Source organism: Hyperolius riggenbachi, chromosome 1, assembly GCF_040937935.1.
Source record: "Hyperolius riggenbachi isolate aHypRig1 chromosome 1, aHypRig1.pri, whole genome shotgun sequence".
In the NCBI taxonomy this organism is placed as follows: Eukaryota; Metazoa; Chordata; class Amphibia; order Anura; family Hyperoliidae; genus Hyperolius; species Hyperolius riggenbachi.
Genome location: NC_090646.1, coordinates 435,997,424 through 436,018,112, shown reverse-complemented (window position 1 = coordinate 436,018,112; position 20,689 = coordinate 435,997,424). Strand labels below are relative to the sequence as shown.

The 20,689-nt window shown below is 43.9% G+C and overlaps 1 protein-coding gene across 1 annotated transcript in view; it reads right to left on the bottom strand.

Annotated features, from left to right (window-relative positions):
* The window catches only part of LRRC2 (leucine rich repeat containing 2), a 351,879-nt gene that overhangs the window by 19,730 nt on the left and 311,460 nt on the right, over positions 1-20,689 (bottom strand). Inside the window, exon 6 of the mRNA XM_068271441.1 lies at positions 4,265-4,410. Coding sequence (XP_068127542.1) covers positions 4,265-4,410 — 146 coding nt within the window. The remainder of the gene's footprint in view (positions 1-4,264; positions 4,411-20,689) is intronic.

Sequence of the window (20,689 nt, the reverse complement as noted above, 5' to 3'; positions counted from 1 at the left end):
CAAGTTATTTTTTTCTATAATTTCTGTTGTGTTCCTCCACTGTAAGATCAATGGTTATATTCACCCTAATTTCCAGGTTAACGATAAGGTGTCCTGGAGGAGGTGAGGATAATGGGACTTAATGTGCGTATGTGTGCGTGCGTGCGTGCGTGCGTGCGTGCGTGCGTGCGTGCGTGCGTGCGTGCGTGTGTGTGTGTGTGTGTGTGTGTGTGTGTGTTGGGAGATAAAATATTTAGCACCAGCCCCCAGGGGAATTGGCAAAGGGGGTTATTTTTAGCCTCTTACCTCACTACCACAAAGTTTTAAATTTAAATTGTAATTAAATAACACGCCTGATTTAAAAAATTTTAATGGAAATCCACATATGGAGGAAGTGCAAGTGCCACTTAATGAACAAGTGAAATAACAAGTCACTAGAAACAGATATCTAATCTGAGCTACTATAACAGTCAGATGCGGAGCACTCAAAGTGCACATAAATCTTTGTCAGGAAATTTGGAAGACATCCACCTGGCTGTCAGTATGGAAAAGATCAGTCTTCATTGCATTGTTCAAATGAATGTTATCCAACTGACTGTGGTGAAAGATTGTAACCATGTTAGTGCTTTGTATCATCAGTAAAAAGTTGTTTACTGTGTATATTACTCATTTTATTTGCAGTAATGGTTTTCTTGAAGAATAGGTTTCTTTTGAAAGTAAGAGACTCACAGATTAGAGGTTGCTATTTAAGGAATTTCAAAGTCTTGGGAGTGGGACTCTGGGGCAAAATTACAGCATCATAAAAATGCCTAGTAATTACTGTATTTAGGATGCTAACCTATATGTGAATCCTGTCCTCCTTGTATTGTATAGCAGGATTATAATTTTCAGCTCAAACATTTTGTAATTCTGTCCATACTACTGCACATGCGTAAGATGTCTTTGTCAAGGAACCATTCGGGCTCAGCTTTTTCTGCTGGAGGCTGAGCAGGTCCATGCTAATGCATAGGCACAGTCTGGCTGCACATCTGGTGTCTCATCGCTGGATCATGGATCAACCTGGCTGAGGAGGACGGGACAGGATGCTTTAGGATTCAGAGTCTTCCCCCCTCCTGAGGTAAGTATGTGAAAAAGCTGTGGCAAACCTCACAGGCTTGCTTTTAAGAGCTGACAGTGGAGATGAATCTTACACTTATCCATTTACTCCAAAAATCTGAATGGCATATCGGTGCCGTGTAATGTCACGAGGTTCCTGGCAACAGGGTGCTTTTGCCTCTTCCCCACTCTTCATAGAGCAGAAGATGCTGCTCAGCTGGAAACCATGTCTATGCAGGGATCATTTCCACTTACAAACGTTCAAAGTGTATATGAGGCTTTATATGTCAAGAACATAAATACAATTGCCTGAATTATGGGCAAGCCTTTCTTTTAAAAAAACATCATTACAGATGCAAGATCATTCTTGGAATCATAAGAGTATAAGATGCCTACATCTACTTTAGACTGCAAAAAAAGTATTTGTGTGGTTCTTGAAAAACTGTGGAATATGCTTAGAAGAATGGAGGCACCAGAATGTTTAATTATACTGATTCAGAACCTTTACATCGATCAAGAAGCAAAGGGCCTATCAGAGACAAGGGAAACAAAACTGCTTCAAAGCTAGAAAAGGTGTTCATCAAGGCTGCATACTTCCTCCACACCTTATTAGCTTGTATTCAGAGTGGTTCACGTAAAAAGCAGGATTATATGATTTAAAGACTGGCATAAGGGTAAGAGGTAGACTCATTAACAGCCTTCAGTATGCTAATGACAGTACTTTGTTAGCTGAAAGTGAAGAAGGTGCTAAAAAGCAACCTTTGAATGAGATTACGTCTAAATGTGAAAAAAAACAGATAATGATAACTGGCAATATCAAAAACTTTTCCATCAATGGAAAGGAAAAGGAGCCACTCTTGCAACAAGTAACTAAGGAAAATACGGGGAAATTCCAATGGGAGAAAAAGCAATGAAAGGTTTGAATAAGATCTTCAAATGTAAAGATGTACTATTACTGACTCATCCCTTCCAGCAATGATGTTCTCAATAACTATATACAGATGTGAAATGAACTGTGAAGATCAGCGATAGAGAAATAATAGATGCCTTTTAGTTGTGAAGCTGGAGAAGAACACTATCTATACTATGGATAGTACTATAAACAAACCAATCAGTTCTGGATGATATCAATGCAAAACATTTGTTGGAAGCTGAAATGGTGCAGTTGTGACTGTCCTAATTTTACCACGTCATGGGAAAACTCTCAAATGAAAGATATTATCTAAAGAAAGTTTGTTGGTAGCAAAGAAAAGAAGTGAGAAATTCCCATTCTCCCTGGACTACCAAAGGTCTCAAGTATCTGTGTATTACTCTGACTGAAAATTCATCAGGTCTTTTTAGCCAAAATTACTTGCCTCTCTTTACATTGGTAAAGAAAGAATATCCGTCACTCTTGAAATATATATTCACCTGATAGCTACCTGATAGAATCATTTACCACCTGACCACAATGTCCAACTGGATATTAGCTCAAATCTCAGTAAAGCCCTGTTACTAGGATATTTGAATTTCCTGACAAGTCTACTCTATAGTCTATTCATCTGCACCAGTGGAAATCCTTATTACTATTATTATTTAGTATTCATCTAGCGCCAACATCTTTCACTGCACTTTACAGAGTGTATAGCATTGTCACTAACTGTCCCTCAGTGGGGCTCACAATCTAATCTCTAACTGTATTCATATGCCCATCGTAGTCTAGGGCCAAGTTTAAGGGGAAGCATATATTGACAGCACTTACTATAGTGTTGTGTAAGTGCAGAAAAGCTCTGGTTTAAAGGATGCACATAAATAGTAGCCATCCAGGGGTTCTTAGAACTCTTCAGGGAAAAAAAAACATTATACAGTTGTGTTCAAAATTATTCAACCCCCACTGAAATTGAGTGTTTTGGCCAGTTTGACATTGCTTTTGATCACTTCAGTCATCTTGTTTACAATTAAATCAGAGAGGCACGTGTAAGTCAGACAAATATAACAAACATAGCGTTGATCCATGGGACCAAACAATTCTAATTTTGTTTCATCAGTCCACAGAACACTATCCAAAAACATTTGTGGTAGTGTTCTGTGGACTGATGAAACAAAATTAGAACTGTTTGAGCCCATGGATCAACACTATGTTTGGAGGAGGAAGTACCAGGCCTATGAAGAAAAGAACACCTTGCCTACTGTGAAGCATGGCAGGGAGTCAATCATGCTTTGAGGTTGTTTTGCTTCTGCAGGTACAGGGAAGCTTCAGCATGTGTAAGGTAGGTACCATGAATTATCTTTAGTACCAGGAGATATTGGATGAAAATGTGATGCAGTCCATCACAAACCTGAGGCTTGGGAGACGTAGGACCTTTCAACAGGACAGGACAATGATCCCAAGCATACCTCCAAGTCCACTAGAGCATGGTTGCAGATTAAAGGCTGGACTGAACTGGAGGCTTTTGCCCATGAAGAATGGGCTAAGATACCCATAGATCGCTGAAAGACACTTGTGTCAAGCTATGCTTCACGTATAAAAGCTGTTATAACTGGAAAAGGATGTTGTACTAAGTACTAAGAATGAATGTCACTTGGGGGTTGAATAAAACTGATAATGATGTGAGCACAGAAAAGACATTTGTGGTTATTTCATTAGAAATGTTATGTTATATTTGTCTGACTTACAAGTGCCTCTTTGATTTAATTGTAAACAAGATGACTGAAATGATCAAAATCAATGTCAAACCGGCCAAAACACTCAATTTAGTGGGGGTTGAATAATTTTGAACACAACTGTGCGTTGTAACTGCTCTCTAGATCATGGGGCAGTTTGAGAGAGTTCAGTTATATTTATAGCACAAGCTTAGACACAGCCTTTTACCATACATATTTCCAGGACATTAAAACAAGTAGTGTTCAAATAAAGAAGACACCAAAAAGGGAAAAAAGGATATTCCTTTTATGTGTTGTGAAACCTGCAATTCATAATATATGTAAAATAATGTTCAGCTAAATGCATATGGAGGAATCTGTATCCTTTAAATGAAAACATAAATAGATACAAATCATTATGCTTGGGAATCATAACTGTAAATAACTGTAAAGACTCATTCTGGGATTCCTAAATTGATTAGCCATGGTATTCCACAACATTCCCAATTTACCTCTAGTATTCCAATCATGTTATAGAAAACTCTGCCATGGTGCAGGAAGCATTTACCTGTCTATGTCTTGTGGCAGGTCCTTTAAGTGATTACTGCTGATGTCCAACCACTGCAAACTTGACATCCGTAAGACACAAATTGGAATAGAAGAGAATTTGTTTGCTGACACATCAACATAAGTGACCTTTTTCAAATTGCTCAGCTGGAAAAGGAACAACAGAAAAAAATCATGACACTGAGAACTGATCTGCCTCTTCCTTCTGAGAGAATAGAAAGTACATTTAAAATCGTTTTGCTTTAAAACATTGTCTCATTTGTAAATATCATTTAAAGTTCTTGAAACAAATATTAATACTAATATCATCATCATTATTTTCTAATGTTGTATTGGGCCAGCATATTATACACCACATTACTTGGTACATAGAACCATCTGATTTTGTATTTACAGAACAGGCAGCTAATATTTGTTTATTGTATAGTTTACATTTTATGACAATTCCCCTGCTGTGTAAAATGTAAATAACAGCAGATTGCTTTGATTTGCAAAGCATATTAACCCTATATTTAATTAAAAAGCTACAATGACAAAATAGCAAATGCAAACAGATTTTTTTTATTTTTTTTTTCTTAGTTGAAACACAAATTTAATGTGTGGTCTAAAGCATTAACCACCGCATAAAACTAATAGCTAAAACATGTGACTGGTTTTTAAGTTTCTTAAAGGGTATGAGCTGTTTTTTCTGGATCATATTTACATATGCTTTATGTATGGTTTCTTCTTTGCATGATAGTTTAAATTTGAATTTGTGGATGCAGCAACAAACTGTGTTCACAAACAATAGATTTCTTGGGTCTATGCAGTGTTTTTCACAACAAGGTTATGCCTGCTTTGATGCAGTGCTGATCTTAGGACTGAACGATCATAGCCCTCCAATATTGGCCCTCAACCTTTTCCCTCGCATACAGAGATTTCTCCAGATTCTCCAGAGTCTTTTAATGACATTGGGCTCTATTCACAAAACCTCTCATAAATGACTTATTTATAACTTATTTATCACCTAATTGTTAAAAATAACCTTTCAGCACATTTACAAGCAAAATAATCACTCAAAGTAACTTGTTCCTGATTAACTTCATTTCCATATTACTTTTCGCACCTTAATTATATGTTGCTCTTTGTGAGCTTAAAAATGTAACAAATATAAGGTGAAAACAGAGGAAAACTGCTGAAAAAGCTTTGTGAATCCTGCCTATTGTGTACTGTAACTTCTAATATTCTAAAATTCTTTGCAATGTCACATTGGGGAATATTATTCTGTTTGTCCACATAGTGTTCTACAGAGCTGTGCATTCCTGCTAGTATTTATTGTACTTTTTGCTATTTTTATACCCAGTAACATTGTTGACCTCTTTCCAATCAAAGAGATGTTCCACTAGCTTTTTTTTCTTAAAACAATTTAAATTGAAAATAGGGGTTGAACAGTTTGCATATTATCTTATGGTGTTTTTTCATTTAGGTTTTACAGACTGTTGTATTCTTATCATTTAATTGTTACGCAAACTGCATATCTACCTTTTTTTGGGATGATGCTTTGGCTTACAACAGTTCAATAATTAATGCAATTTATTTTCTCTGTTTTTGAGTTTTTAATCAGACTGATGATGGCTACATGGAGATCACTCATAAGGACACTCCTGAGAGCATCGGGGGTGTAGAGAAAAGTGGAGAGGGAGGGTATTAAGTGTACTTTGTGTATGTAAGAGTGTAAACAGTGCTACTAGAGACTGTCACCCATACTTGTCTGAGGGGCTACTGGAGTGTGTTTTTCTGTGTGTATAGAGGGTTGTCAGTGGTGCTACTGGGGAGATCTGTTGTGCTGTGTGATGTGGGGTATTCACTGAAAGTTGGAGGTGGTCAGATGCACTGCAAGAGAGTTTCAGCTGTGCTTAGGAACAAGATGTGTAAGATATTGCTTGAGGATGTCGGCTGTAATGGGAGTATTCCATTGGTGTTAGAGAGGTAAACTTGGTCAACTAGGCTTTGTGTCCTGAGTGGTTCCAGTTGTGTAATCGGTGGAAGGTGCTGTTGTTTACATGAAAATTGGATGCAAGTGAAGCTTTGGAGGAGTTTTCAAATGTACTACTGGAAAATAATTCAGTGGATGGTGTGATGATGATGTGAGGGTATATGTCTTATGACAATGTTGCAATGGTAGTTTGCAATTTCCTCCCAAGTAGCGAGAGAGTTTATCTGAAGTCATTATAAAAATTAGGCTGTCAGATCTGTGGCCTGTTATAGCATTAGTTGGTAGAACTAGCTGCTGGGTGCTATCTCTGTATCTCTTTCCTATTACCTTGCCTGTGTACCTGAATATCCTTCTAATTGCTGCTTGGACCGACCTTTGCTAGTTTGACCACTCTATTGTCTCATCAGTACCTAGTATTGTCTGTTTGTGTATTACCTCTGGTTTGTTGACTACAATACTGTATACTCCTCTGATTGCCATCTTATTACTGTGTATGGCCCTGGACTGTTTTGACTATGATATTTGCCTGTATCGCTGGTTAGTGAGCCTTGGTGGTACCACTGTCTTATGGCCATCAGTTCCTATACCTTACACATTAAAGAATACACGAGGTGACATGTGACATGATGTGATAGACATGTGTATGTACAGTGCCAAGCACACAAATACCTACAGAGCAGGATCAAGGCCAAATGGGGCCCCAAGCAAAGTCGCAGATTTGGGCCCCCCTCTGTTCTTAACCCCCTCTGCCCCATCCCCCCACATAATGTCATAAAAGAACTGAGGGTATTTTGGCTTCTGGCACCCATAGCAATTTCTATGCTCTTACCGAGTAGCTACCCGGAATCGAGATTAAAATTAGAATTCCTCCCTGCCAGTGGTTTCCCTGTGCCCCTTTAGCTTTCTATCTGGCCCTGCTCTGGTAATGGTAACCTAGTGGTCCCCTGTTTGGCGGTGGTAGTACATACCTCCCAACTTTTGATATTAGAAAGAGGGCATCTGCACACTCAGCTCTGACTTGAGCGGGTTGCTGGGGGAATCTCTGTTGGTTGGGTGGAGGGTTCAGCTGTACATATTGTAAATGTTGTGTATCACAAACTCCTGACGACGCCTCGTTTATGAGGCGAAACAATTGTTGAGTGGCACTGTCTTGGCATTTGTATTCTACTGTTCACACACCCTAATGGTGAAAATATCCCAATCCAGCTTCCTTCTATGAAGGCATTTATATCCCCAATGGGGATTCATGTATTACATGTCTATTAGATTGGCTATATGTCAATGGGCCAATCTTCAATACTGATAGTGTGTACAATCAGGCACTAGTAACCACTGTATACCTGACATATTTAATTGGTCAGAATCAGACACAGTGTAAGGCCTGTGGGATAGCTATACCCCACAACACATACATGGGTGGGGGGGATCAGCAAAGACCCCTACAGGAATACTTACCTGGCTGACCAGTTGTGAATATAGGCAGCAGTAAGGATAACAAGAAAAATTAGACTAGTGTCTGTCACACAGTTCATCCTTCTAGGAAATCCCTGCGAGCAGACCATGTGAATAAAAATAAGGCTGCTGCTCAGGGAAAGGTTTTAAATTAACCACACTGTGTACATTCAGGTCAAGCCGAGTCTGGCAAAGTGAGACATAGTATTCACCTGTACTAATCTTTTTCGGTAGTGAGACATAGCTTTCTATCTGGCCCTGCTCTGGTAATGGTAACCTAGTGGTCCCCTGTTTGGCGGTTGTAGTACATACCTCCCAACTTTTGATATTAGAAAGAGGGCATCCGTAAAGTAAACCTGAGACAAAAACAACACAAGGTTTTATATTTACCTGGGACTTCCTCCAGCTCCCTGAAATCCATGGGCTCCCTCGGTGTCCATCCGTTCTGCTGTTGTCAGCCCTGGCAGTTGGGGACTAGTACTGAGCATGCACAGACTTAACCGCATGCCTCCCTAGTCACGCTTCCTGCGCAGTTAGTTAAAGCCTGTAATTGCTGTGGCATAGAACACTCCCAGCAACTGGGGCAGTCCGGGACTTTACTGGGCATGACAGTGGCAGAACAGATGGGACCAGATAGACACTGAGAGAGCCCACTGACCACAGGGGGCTGGAAGAAGACCTAGGTAATAATAAATCCTTGTTTACATCTCAGGTACACTTAAAGATGCGCCTCCCACCCTAGTCACACATACCACAAAGAATTAATCAGCAAAAGGCAACATTTCATCATTTTAACCATATTAACAGTGGAAATAAGAAATATCATACCACCCAACTTTCTTAAGGTAAGAAAGAGGGACACTTTAAGACACTGCCCTGCCACGCCTCTAGCCATGCCCCACAACACCCCTTGTCATGCATACCACAAAGAGTTCAGAATCAAAAGATATAGTTTTATCACTCAAACCACACTGACTCTTTCTATGACCATTAGTTTTTCTTCCTTTTAATATTTGAAAATTAGAACTATATCAATATAATTGATAGGGATACATTTTAAAGTAAGTTAAACACATATTCAGTAGAAAAAAAAATATATATATTAACACAGATTTGTACGTCTTGAAAGAGGGACAAATGAGGAAGAAAGAGGGACGGAGGGACAGGGTTCCCAAAGAGGGACTGACCATCCGAAAGAGGGACAGTTGGTAGCTATGAAAATATATAAATATGGAGAATTGGAATAAAATTTGAGTGCAGGTGTACTGGGTGCCATATCGGGACAGGGTGCAAAGACTGGGTGTGGACACTGGGTGTCTGCTATGAGGGAAGGAGTGCAGGTACTGGGAGAGGTCAATGTGGGTGCTTAGGGGGGAGGGACAGGTCAGTGTGAACGCTGCTGGGCAAGGAGAGGTCAGTGTTGGGGCAGCTGGGTGAGAGGTCAGAGAGAGAGGTCAGTGTGGAGGATGTTAGGAAGGGAGAGGTCAGTGTGGACGTTGCTTGGGGAGTGAGAGGTTAGTGTGAATGCTGCTGGGGGAGGGAGAAGTCAGTGTGGGCGCTGCTGGGGGAGAGGTCAGTGTGGACGATGCTGGGGGAGGGAGAGGTCAGTGTGGGCGCTGCTGCGGAGAGAGAGATCAGTGTGGGCGCTACTGGGGGAGGGGGAGAAGTCAGTGTGGATGCTGCTGGGGGAGGGAGAGGTCAGTGTGGGTTGCAGGGGGAGGGAGAGGTCAGTGTGGATGGTGCTGGGGGAGGGAAAGGTCAGTGTGGGTTGCAGGGGGAGGGAGAGGTCAGTGTGGATGCTGCTGGGGACGGGAGAGGTCAGTGTGGGTTGCAGGGGGAGGGAGAGGTCAGTGTGGATGCTGCTGGGGGAGGGAGAGGTCGGTGTGGTTTGCAGGGGGGGGAGGGAGAGGTCAGTGTGGGTTGCAGGGGGAGGGAGAGGTCAGTGTAGATGCTGCTGGGGGAGGGAGAGGTGAGTTTGGATGCTGCTGGGGGAGGGAGAGGTCAGTGTGGTTTGCAGGGGGGGGGGGGAGGTCAGTGTAGGTTTCAGGGGGAGGGAGAGGTCAGTGTGGATGCTGCTGGGGGAGGGAGAGGTCAGTGTGGATGCTGCTGGAAGAGGGAGAGGTCAGTGTGGTTTGCAGGGGGAGGGGGGGAGAGGGAGAGGTCAGTGTGGGTTGCAGGGGGGAGAGGTCAGTGTGGGTTGCAGGGGGGGTGAGCAAGAGGTCAGTGTGGGTTGCAGGGGAGAGAGGTCAGTGTGGGTTGCAGGGGGGGGGGTGAGGGAGAGGTCAGTGTGTGTTGCAGGAGGGAGAGGTCAGTGTGGGTTGCAGGGAGGGTGAGGGAGAGGTCAGTGTGTGTTGCAGGGGGGAGAGGTTAGTGTGGGTTGCAGGGGGGGTGAGGGAGAGGTCAGTGTGTGTTGCAGGGGGGAGAGGTCAGTGTGGGTTGCAGGGGAGAGAGGTCAGTGTGGGTTGCGGGGAGAGGTCAGTGTGGGTTGCAGGAGGGAAAGAGAGGTCAGTGTTGGTGCCAGTGGAGAGAGTTGAAAGTGTCCTGGGAGGCGGGGCTTCCCGCTAGTGGTTGGCGGGGCTTCCCACGAGTGGTGGGCGGGGCTTCCAGCGGCCATAGTCGGGGTTTCATTTAACCAATGCCTCTACTATGGCAGACTGCAGTAGCAGCTGACCCCTCCCCCCATCCGCTTCAAACCCCCTATACTTACTATACTGAGCAGCAGCAGCACCAGCATTCCTGTCTTCCTCACATCGTGTGACTGGAGTCTCTGTGCTCAGCAGCGCCACCTCCAGCTCTTCCTCCCTGGCCTGAACTAAAGATTAATTGTCGGGCTGGCCAGCGAGTGTTCTTCCGCCAGCCGGTGAGAGAGAATAGTCCCCCCTCACCTGCCTGCTGCTACTAGGCAATTGGACATTGTGTGTGTGTGTTTGGGTGTGGAGACTGTACTGAAACTTTATAGTTTCAATAAAGTTAAGACATTTCCTGCTACCAGGATGGGGCCCCAAGCTGGTGCTTGAGGTGCCTGGTTGATGATCCGGCTCTGAATACCTATGCTGTGGTCCTTTTTTACTTTATCTGCCTAAAAGAGTTAAACATCAGGTATGCAAGTGGCAGTTTCTGTCCGCTTCAGGACTGGGTTGGACTATAGCATAACCCTCACTGTTAAGGACTTACAGCCATAAAAAACTTTCCTAGCAGAAAATATCTTCTGAGAGCAGAAAATAAATTCAAAGTGTCAATAATTCCAATATTTTAGCTCTGGCATACTTCAATGAAGGTGTCATTGAGCAGAGACAATGAAACTGTAAAAACTTAAAAAGTATATTTAAATATAAAATAAAACTGTTGGATATCTAAAAAAAAGTCAGTACAATAGTTTATCGCATCATTTTATTTTCACCTCGTGTTTCTGTAAGGCCTGGGTATAATCGTATGCTGGGTAGACGCATCTTGTCTCCTGAAGCTAAGCAGGGATACACCACAAAGGTGAAGACTTGGTTGGAGATTAGGGCATAGGGACTGATATAAGACGGTGGATCCACTAGGCCTTTCAGGGACAAAGCAGGATATATAATTTAAAAAAAAAAATATATATATATATATATATATATATATATATATATATATATATATATATATATATATATATATATAAATCAACCTTGATATGACCACTTCTTACAACTAGGCATGTTACATCACTTGCAGACTTTGTAAAGTTTACTTCTACTTGTTTCCCCACCACGCTTTTAAAATCAACCTGAAGCTGGAATAAACATATGAGCTAATGAGTTGTATGTGTAGTACGGATAATAAATAGAACATTAGTAGCAAAGAAAGGTCAATTTTTTTCCGTTATATAGCTACTGTATATTTATAACATTGCATCAGACTGTTACAGTTGCAGTTTAGAATTCACTACAGATGGCCTGAACGGTTGGCCCGCGAACGGTTCCTGGCGTACTTTAGGTGGTTTGCGTTCGCCGGCGAAGGCGAACTTTTGCGGAAGTTCGATTCACCCCCATAATGCTCCATTGAGCAGAACTTTGACCCTCTACATCACAGTCAGCAGGCACATTGTCACCAATCAGACTACACTCACTCTTGGAGCCCCACCCCCCCCTTAAAAAAAGGCAAGGTTCTCCTGTCGTTTAACTCACTCGTCTGCCTACAGTAATTAGTTAAGGGACAGCTGCTGACAGACTCTGCTAGGGAGAGTTTAGTTAGGCTCTTGTAGCCTTGTTCCTATCTGATTGTTATTCCTTTTATTACCCTCACTCCCTCCTCCCTCTCTCCCGTCTTCCAGGGAATTGTAGTATTTCAAAAGCCAGCTTACATACCGTGGCTGGGAATTGAACCCAGGTCTGAGTGTGTGGTAGGTAACTCACTTAACCACTATACCACCACCAACACTACATGCTGAAGCCAGCCTAGCATGTACCATTATGATCGATCCAAGAGAAAAAATAGCTTGCTTAAAGGGGGGTCAGGGGAAAATGAGTTGAAGTTACCCGGGGCTTCTAATAATCCCCCGCAGACATCCTGTTCCCACACAGCCATTCCCCAATGCTCCGGCCCCGCCTCTGGTTCACTTCTGGAATTTCCGACTTTAAAGTCTGAAAACCACTGCACCTGCGTTGCTGTGTCCTCACTCCCGCTGATGGCACCAGGAGCGTACTGCACAGGCCCAGTATGGTCTGTGCCTGCGCCGTGCGCTCCTGGTGACATCAGGGGAAGCAAGGACACGGCAACGCAGGTGCAGTGGTTTTCAGGCTTTAAAGTCTGAAATTCCAGAAGTGAACCGGAGGTGGGGCTGGAGCATCGGTGAGTGGCTGCGCGGGCATAGGATGCCTGCGGGGACCATTAGAAGCCCCGGGTAACGTCAACTCATTTTCCCCCGGCCCCCTACAGTATCCCTTTAAGGATTTGTAGCATGTCAAAAGCCAACTCACATTGGCTGGGAATCGAAACCAGGCCTACCACTCTGTAGGCTGCTATCCTAACCATTATACCACCAACACAACACACTACAATGCTACATGCTGAAGCCAGCCTAGCATGTACCATTGTGATATACCCAAGAGAAAATTATATAGAATATAGAATTTTAAAGTTCAAAGGGTCATTAGTTCTGATTTTTTACAACTTAAAAGGCAGAGGGAGTTACCTACCACACACTCTTATCACAAGGTCATAATCTCACTCTTTCGTGGCTGTTTAGGCTCTTTAGAAGGACATGACTTGACCACCCCTGAGAAGCTCTTTTGTATATACTGTTTAGCAACTCAAGTTTTTGATTTCTTGCCAACATTTTAAACTCTTCCTATACTAGGGTGACCATATTTTGATTTCCAAAAAAGAGGACGATCACAACAGCATGTGGGCGTGGTCATGGGTGGGGCCAAATATACAAGACCTTAGCAGTGTGCTGTTCAACTTCGTGGGCATGGAGGGACGTTTTTTTTCCCAGACCACATGGTGGAGGGCCGGCCAACCACAAAATGCAATCAGATTCGCAGAAGAATTTTCCACAAAATGCAATGAGATTGGCAGATTTCCCCACAAATGTGCGGACAAGGTATATGTCCGCAGTATAGGTTAGATAGGAATATGGCCCCAGTATAGGTTAGATAGGAATATGGCCCCAGTATAGCTTAGAATCTCAGACCCTTATGCTCCCACAGGCTGGCCACACAGCAGCAGGGCCGGGCCGAGGCATAGGCTGGAGAGGCTCCAGCCTCAGGGCGCAGTGTAGGAGGGGGCGCAGAATTCATTCAGCTGTCATTCCTAATTGTGTTTGAAGCACAAAGAAATAAGAAAAGGGGATACATGGCAGTGACTGCAAGCCAGATAACTAGATATTAAGGTGTTGGGGAGATTGTGGGCCCTGTGGTGCCTCTTAGTCTAATAGCAATCAGTGTGTGATGGCTGGGGAGGCAGGAATGGAGGGGCGCACTTTGGTGTCTCAGCCTTGGGTGCTGGAGGACCTTGTCCCGGCTCTGCACAGCAGTGACTTCACTGCTAACAACTCAGGCCCTTATGCTCCCACAGGATGCCCACACAGCACCAGCATGACTTGAATCAATTCACTGACACTGACAGACTGAACTCAGGGCTCAGGCTGTGCTGCTGAGCTGCCTGCTCCCACAGGTCACACACAAACAGCACCAATGATCAGCCCAGCGTGAGTCCCACTGAACTCAGGCTGTCTCTGGCTGTCTCCACCCCTCTGCTCTGCAATTTGCTCTGTCTCAGTGGATGGGGGCGGCTGGAGGTGGAGCAGAGCAGCAGGAAGGGATTGACTCACTGCCTAGCCCGAGGAAGAGCCGTTTGAGTCAGGACTCAGGAGCTGAATGAGATGAGCCGAACACTGGGAGCCCAAGCTGCAGAAGAACAGCTTGCAGAGAGAGAAGATCCACTGAGGCTGAGATGAGCCAAACACTGTGAGCCAGCGACAGAAGAACCACTTGCAGAGATCCACTGAGGCTGAGATGAGCCAAACACTGCGAGCCCAAGCAGCAGAAGAACCGTTTGCAGAGAATCTCTGCAAATGGTTCTTCTGCCTTGGGCTCGCTGTATTCGGCTCATCTCAGCCTCAGTGGATCTCTGCAAGCAGTTCTTCTGTCACTGGCTCACAGTGTTCGGCTCATCTCAGCCTCAATGGATCTCTGCAAGCTGTTCTTCTGCCACTGACTCGCAGTGTTCGGCTCATCTCAGCCTCAATGGATCTCTGCAAGTGTGTTCGGCTCTCCGGACAGATCAAATATCCGGGAGGACAGCCCGGACAGGTCTGAAAAAGTGGACCTGTCCGGGCAAAAGAGGACACATGGTCAGCCTATCCTATACTGAAAATCAGGAAGTGACTTTTACAGAATTTCTAAGTAGGACTAGTGCACGTTTATCTCATCATGTCACATGTCACTTCAGGTTCACTTTAAAGTGCCTTTTTTCCTTGTGTTTGTCATTAGCCTGTTGAGAAAAAAAATCTTATGAGTTGATGTGTACTGTATATCACTCTGAACAAAAAAATCAGATGTGTTAAAGCCTAACACAGTGTTCTCCTTGAACTGTCAGCAACACATTCTTTTTAATCATAGAAGACTTGTTTTCTTTTGAAAAACACACTTCATAATACTTCTGATACTTTCTATTATATAGCAATTAAAAGTGCAACTTTCAATGCAGCATTCAGCACTAACAAAACATAGATTACATGGTACTGGTTGTTATGGAGCAAACATGAATGGGTAGAGCAGAACCTCAGCAGTTTGTAAAGGGTGATCAGAAGCCTCTAATTGCCTTTATCCCATTGTTTTCAGAGTTTGGCACTTTACTTCCCTACATTTATCAGATAGTGTCCCTACTACTGAAACAAGCTGAGTCACTTTCTACAATTCTGCAATGTTTTTAACACAAGAAATTCCACACAGAATGTGAAACTGTCAAAGTAAGCATTGATATAATGGCATTTGCAGCATGTTGAATGCAGATCCAAGGCATTTTCATGTTAGATGGATTTCATTGAAAACAACTTAATATGGCAGATCAGCCATCTTGACTGAACTTCAAAGGATGTAAAAAATAATGTTTTTTTTTTAAATATCCAGAGTATATGTATACAGGGTAAAGCCAAATCCGATATAGCTATACACTGCTCAAAAAAAATAAAGGGAACACAAAAATAAGACATCCTAGATCTGACTGAAATATTCTTATTAAATATTTCATTCTTTACATAGAATGCACTGACAACAAAATCACACAAAAATTATCAATGGAAATCAAATTTATCAACCCATGGAGGTCTGAATTTAGAGTCACACACAAAATTAAACTGGAAAAAACACTACAGGCTGATCCAACTTTGATGTAATGTCCTTAAAACAAGACAAAATGAGGCTCAGTAGTGTGTGTGGTCTCAGTGTACCTGTATGACCTCCCTGCAATGCCTGGGTGCACACTCCTGATGAGTTTGGGTGCACACTCCTGATGAATTTGGGTGCACACTCCTGATGAGTTTGGGTGCACACTCCTGATGAGTTTGGGTGCACACTCCTGATGCGTTTGGGTGCACACTCCTGATGAGTTTGCAGATGATCTCCTGAGGGTTCTCCTCCCAGACCTGGAATAATGCATCCACCAACGCCTGGACAGTCTGTGGATTTGTACTCTTTACCGCCCAAGGCCACTGTCATCAACCGCCCCACTTCAGTATAGGTAGCAAGATGACTCATCCCCCTTATCTTCTAGTATAGGTCGCCTGATGACCCCTCCCACTCAAGTATAGGTAGCTAGATGACTCCTTTAATTTCTCCCTTTCTCACTCCCACCTTTCAGTATAGGTAGCTAACTCGCCTCCACACCGCGGTAGCCATCAGTGTCACCTCTCCTCTCGTCTCCAGCACAGAAGCTTCCTCTTCCCCTCCGTCTCCATCAGCCGCTGCTATACATCTGTCCCTCCAACCAGCATCTCTCACTTGTGACTTGCCGGCATGTTACCAGCGAGTCAAATGGGAAGAGGAAGCTTCTACATTGGAGACGAGCGGAGATGTGAGCAACTGGCAGCTGCTATTCCACATCCTCCGCTTGCAACTCTGCAATACTGCACAAGTTCATAGCCACCGGCCACAACGCCAATGTGCAGAGAGAACAGGGTGGCCGCTACACAGGCGGCTGGCAGCAGAATACTGCGGTCAGGGACTTACCTGATCTCCCTGCACTGCAGCATTTGCAAGCTTGCAAATGCTGCACCAGTTTAGCCTTCTACTTTGGTGCCCTTGCTCCTGTGATGCTCTAGGCAATCCAGCCCTGGCAATGTGGTATTGGTTAATGGAGCAAGACATGATGTCCCAGACATGCTCAATTGGATTCAGTTCTGGGGAACAAGCGGGCCAGTCCATAGCATCAATGCCTTCATCTTGCAGGAACTGCTGACACACTCCAGCCACATGAGGTCTAGCATTGTCTTGCATTAGGAGGAACCCAGGGCCAACCGTATCAGCATATGTTCTCACAAGTGGTCTCAGGATTTCATCTCAGTACCTAATGGCAGTCAGGACACCTCTGGCGAGCACATGAAGGGTTGTGCAGCCCCCACACAACTACTGACCCACCGCCAAACCGGTCATGCTGGAGGATGTTGCAGGCAGCAGAACGTTCTCCACGGTGTCTCCAGACTTGTCACGCCACTGCCACATGTGCTCAGTGTGAACCTGCTTTCATCTGTGAAGAGCATAGGGCGCCAGTGGCGAATTTGCCAATCTTGTACCTTCTATGGCAAATATCAAACATCCTGCATGGTGTTGGGCTGTAAGCACAACCCTCACCTATGGATGTTGGGCCCTCATACCACTCTCATGGAGTCTGTTTCTGACCGTTTGAGCAGACACATGCACATTTGTGGCCCAATAGAGGTCATTTTGCAGGGCTCTGGCAGTGCTCCTCCTGTTCCTCCTTGCACAGAGGCAGAGGTAGCAGTCCTGATGCTGGGTTGTTGCCCTCCTATGGTCTCCTCCACATCTCTTGATGTACTGGCCTATCTCCTGGTAGCACTTCCATGCTCTGGACGCTACGCTGACAGACACAGCAAACCTTCTTGCCACAGCTTGCATTGATGTGCCATCCTGGATCAGCTGCACTACCTAAGCCACTTGTGTGGGTTGTAGACTCCATCTCATGCTACCACTAGGGTGAAAGCACCACCAGCATTCAAAAGTGACCAAAATAGCTGCCAGAAAGCATAGGAACTGAGAAGTGGTCTGTGGTCACCACCTGCAGAACCACTCCTTTATTGGGGATGTCTTGCTAATTGCCTATAATTTCCACCTGTTGTCTATTCCATTTCCGCAACAGCATGTGAACTTGATTGTCAATCAGTGTTGCTACCTACAGTGGAGGAAATAATTATTTGACCCCTCACTGATTTTGTAAGTTTGTCCAATGACAAAGAAATGAAAAGTCTCAGAACAGTATCATTTCAATGGTAGGTTTATTTTAACAGTGGCAGATAGCACATCAAAAGGAAAATCGAAAAAATAACCTTAAATAAAAGATAGCAACTGATTTACATTTCATTGAGTGAAATAAGTTTTTGAACCCCTACCAACCATTACGAGTTCTGGCTCCCACAGAGTGGTTAGACACTTCTACTCAATTAGTCACCCTCATTAAGGACACCTGTCTTAACTAGTCACCTGTATAAAAGACACCTGTCCACAGAATCAATCAATCAAGCAGACTCCAAACTCTCCAACATGGGAAAGACCAAAGAGCTGTCCAAGGATGTCAGAGACAAAATTGTAGACCTGCACAAGGCTGGAATGGGCTACAAAACCATTAGCAAGAAGCTGGGAGAGAAGGTGACAACTGTTGTTGTGATTGTTCGAAAATGGAAGGAGCACAAAATGACCATCAATCGACCTCGCTCTGGGGCTCCACGCAAGATCTCACCTCGTGGGGTGTCAATGGTTCTGAGAAAGGTGAAAAAACATCCTAGAACTACACGGGAGGAGTTAGTGAATGACCTCAAATTAGCAGGGACCACAGTCACCAAGAAAACCATTGGAAACACATTACACCGCAATGGATTAAAATCCTGCAGGGCTCGCAAGGTCCCCCTGCTCAAGAAGGCACATGTGCAGGCCCGTCTGAAGTTTTCCAATGAACACCTGAATGATTCTGTGAGTGACTGGGAGAAGGTGCTGTGGTCTGATAAGACCAAAATAGAGCTCTTTGGCATTAACTCAACTCGCTGTGTTTGGAGGAAGAAAAATGCTGCCTATGACCCCCAAAACACCGTCCCCACCGTCAAGCATGGGGGTGGAAACATTTTGCTTTGGGGGTGTTTTTCTGCTAAGGGCACAGGACAACTTAATCGCATTAACAGGAAAATGGACGGAGCCATGTATCGTGAAATCCTGAACGACAACCTGCCAGGAAACTGAAAATGGGTCGTGGATGGGTGTTCCAGCACGACAATGACCCAAAACATACAGAAAAGGCAACAAAGGAGTGGCTCAAGAAGAAGCACATTAAGGTCATGGAGTGGCCTAGTCAGTCTCCGGACCTTAATCCAATAGAAAATCTATGGAGGGAGCTCAAGCTCAGAGTTGCACAGAGACAGCCTCGAAACCTTAGGGATTTAGAGATGATCTGCAAAGAGGAGTGGACCAACATTCCTCCTAAAATGTGTGCAAACTTGGTCATCAATTACAAGAAACGTTTGACCTCTGTGCTTGCAAACAAGGGTTTTTCCACTAAGTATTAAGTCTTTTATTGTTAGAGGGTTCAAAAACTTATTTCACTCAATGAAATGCAAATCAGTTGCTATCTTTTATTTAAGGTTATTTTTTCGATTTTCCTTTTGATGTGCTATCTGCCACTGTTAAAATAAACCTACCATTGAAATGATACTGTTCTGAGACTTTTCATTTCTTTGTCATTGGACAAACTTACAAAATCAGTGAGGGGTCAAATAATTATTTCCTCCACTGTAAGTGGACTAATTGTGATTGACTTGGAGTTACTTTGTGTTGTTTAAGTGTTCCCTTTATTTTTTTGAGCAGTGTATATTCAAACATAGGTACATAAAAATACAGACTTTGGTATACATCAAATACATACATCAGTACATAATACAGGATTGGTAGATAACATGAATGTTATAGTGACAAATATATTGTGATTAATAAAGTTTACAGCAACTTTACTTTATCCTGTGGTGGTGTGTTTATAGATTGTATTTAGAAAGCATGACTTGGCGAGAGGCTGGAGGGGAATGCCTGTATTATATTGTATAGTTGAGCGACTTTGTTGTACTGGGCATGTCTGGAGTGTTCTAACACATGCCCAGTGTGAATGTGCTCGTACCCGGATGGGAGCACAGCCACGAGAGCATCAACAAGGTCTTGTTTAAAATGATCAGAGGGACCCAGCGTTGGAACGAAGCACTCTAGATGAATTAGGGAAGCCTCTGGATCACCCAGAGGCTTCCCATTGCTAAGGTATGTATGTGTTTTTTTAACTTTTATTCAGGTGTTCTTTGAAGAACAGCTTTTACTGATCTATAGTTAACCTTCCTGGCAGTAAGCCCGAGCCGAGCTCGGGCAATGCCGCGCAGGAGGATTTCTCAGGCCCTTCTGGGCCGATTTACTGACTTTTTTTTTGCAACACGCAGCTAGCACTTTGCTAGCTGCGTGTGCATTCCGATCGCCGCCACCCCTTGCTCGATCGCCGCTGATCACCGTGCCGTGCCGCCCCCCCCCCCCAGACCCCGTGCGCTGCCTGGCCAATCAGTGCCAGGCAGCGCTGAGGGGTGGATCGGGACTCCCTTGGCGCCATGGCGACGGGGGAAGCCCTTCAGGAAATCCTGTTCTTTGAACGGGATTTCCTGATCAAAGATCGCCGGAGGCGATCGAAGCGGGCAGGGGGATGCCGTTGTACAGCTATCATGTAGCAAGCCCTAGGCTCGCTATATGATTTAAAAAAAAAATTAATTTAAATAGTGCTGCGCTGCCCCCTGGCGGTTTCTAATAGACCGCCAGGATGGTTAATCAACAAAACAAAAGAACATCACTCAAGTGGGCCTCTAGTTTTAAAAGATCTTTGCTAGACTTCATGCTTTTTTTTATCTGACACTAACCTCTAATCTATTAAAATGCACCTCCTGAAGTGAGGGGAATAAGGAACCTGCAATCTTCATTCCCTTATAATCAATGCCAGTTGCCCGGTTGTCATGCTGAGCTTTAGGCTTTAGTTGTTTTTGAGTCACACTAATGCAACAAGCATGCATCCAGCGGAGTCAGACTAGAGTCAGAACATCTCATCTGCATGCTCATTCTGGGCCAGTAATTTATAATATTAGAGGCAGAGCAACAGCACAGAAGTCAGGAAACTGGCATTGTTTATTAGGGAATGAAGATGGCAGCCTCCGTATTTCTTTTAAGGTGCCCATTCATCAAATTATGTATGGGCAGATTGACCAAGAGACAGATCTCTCTC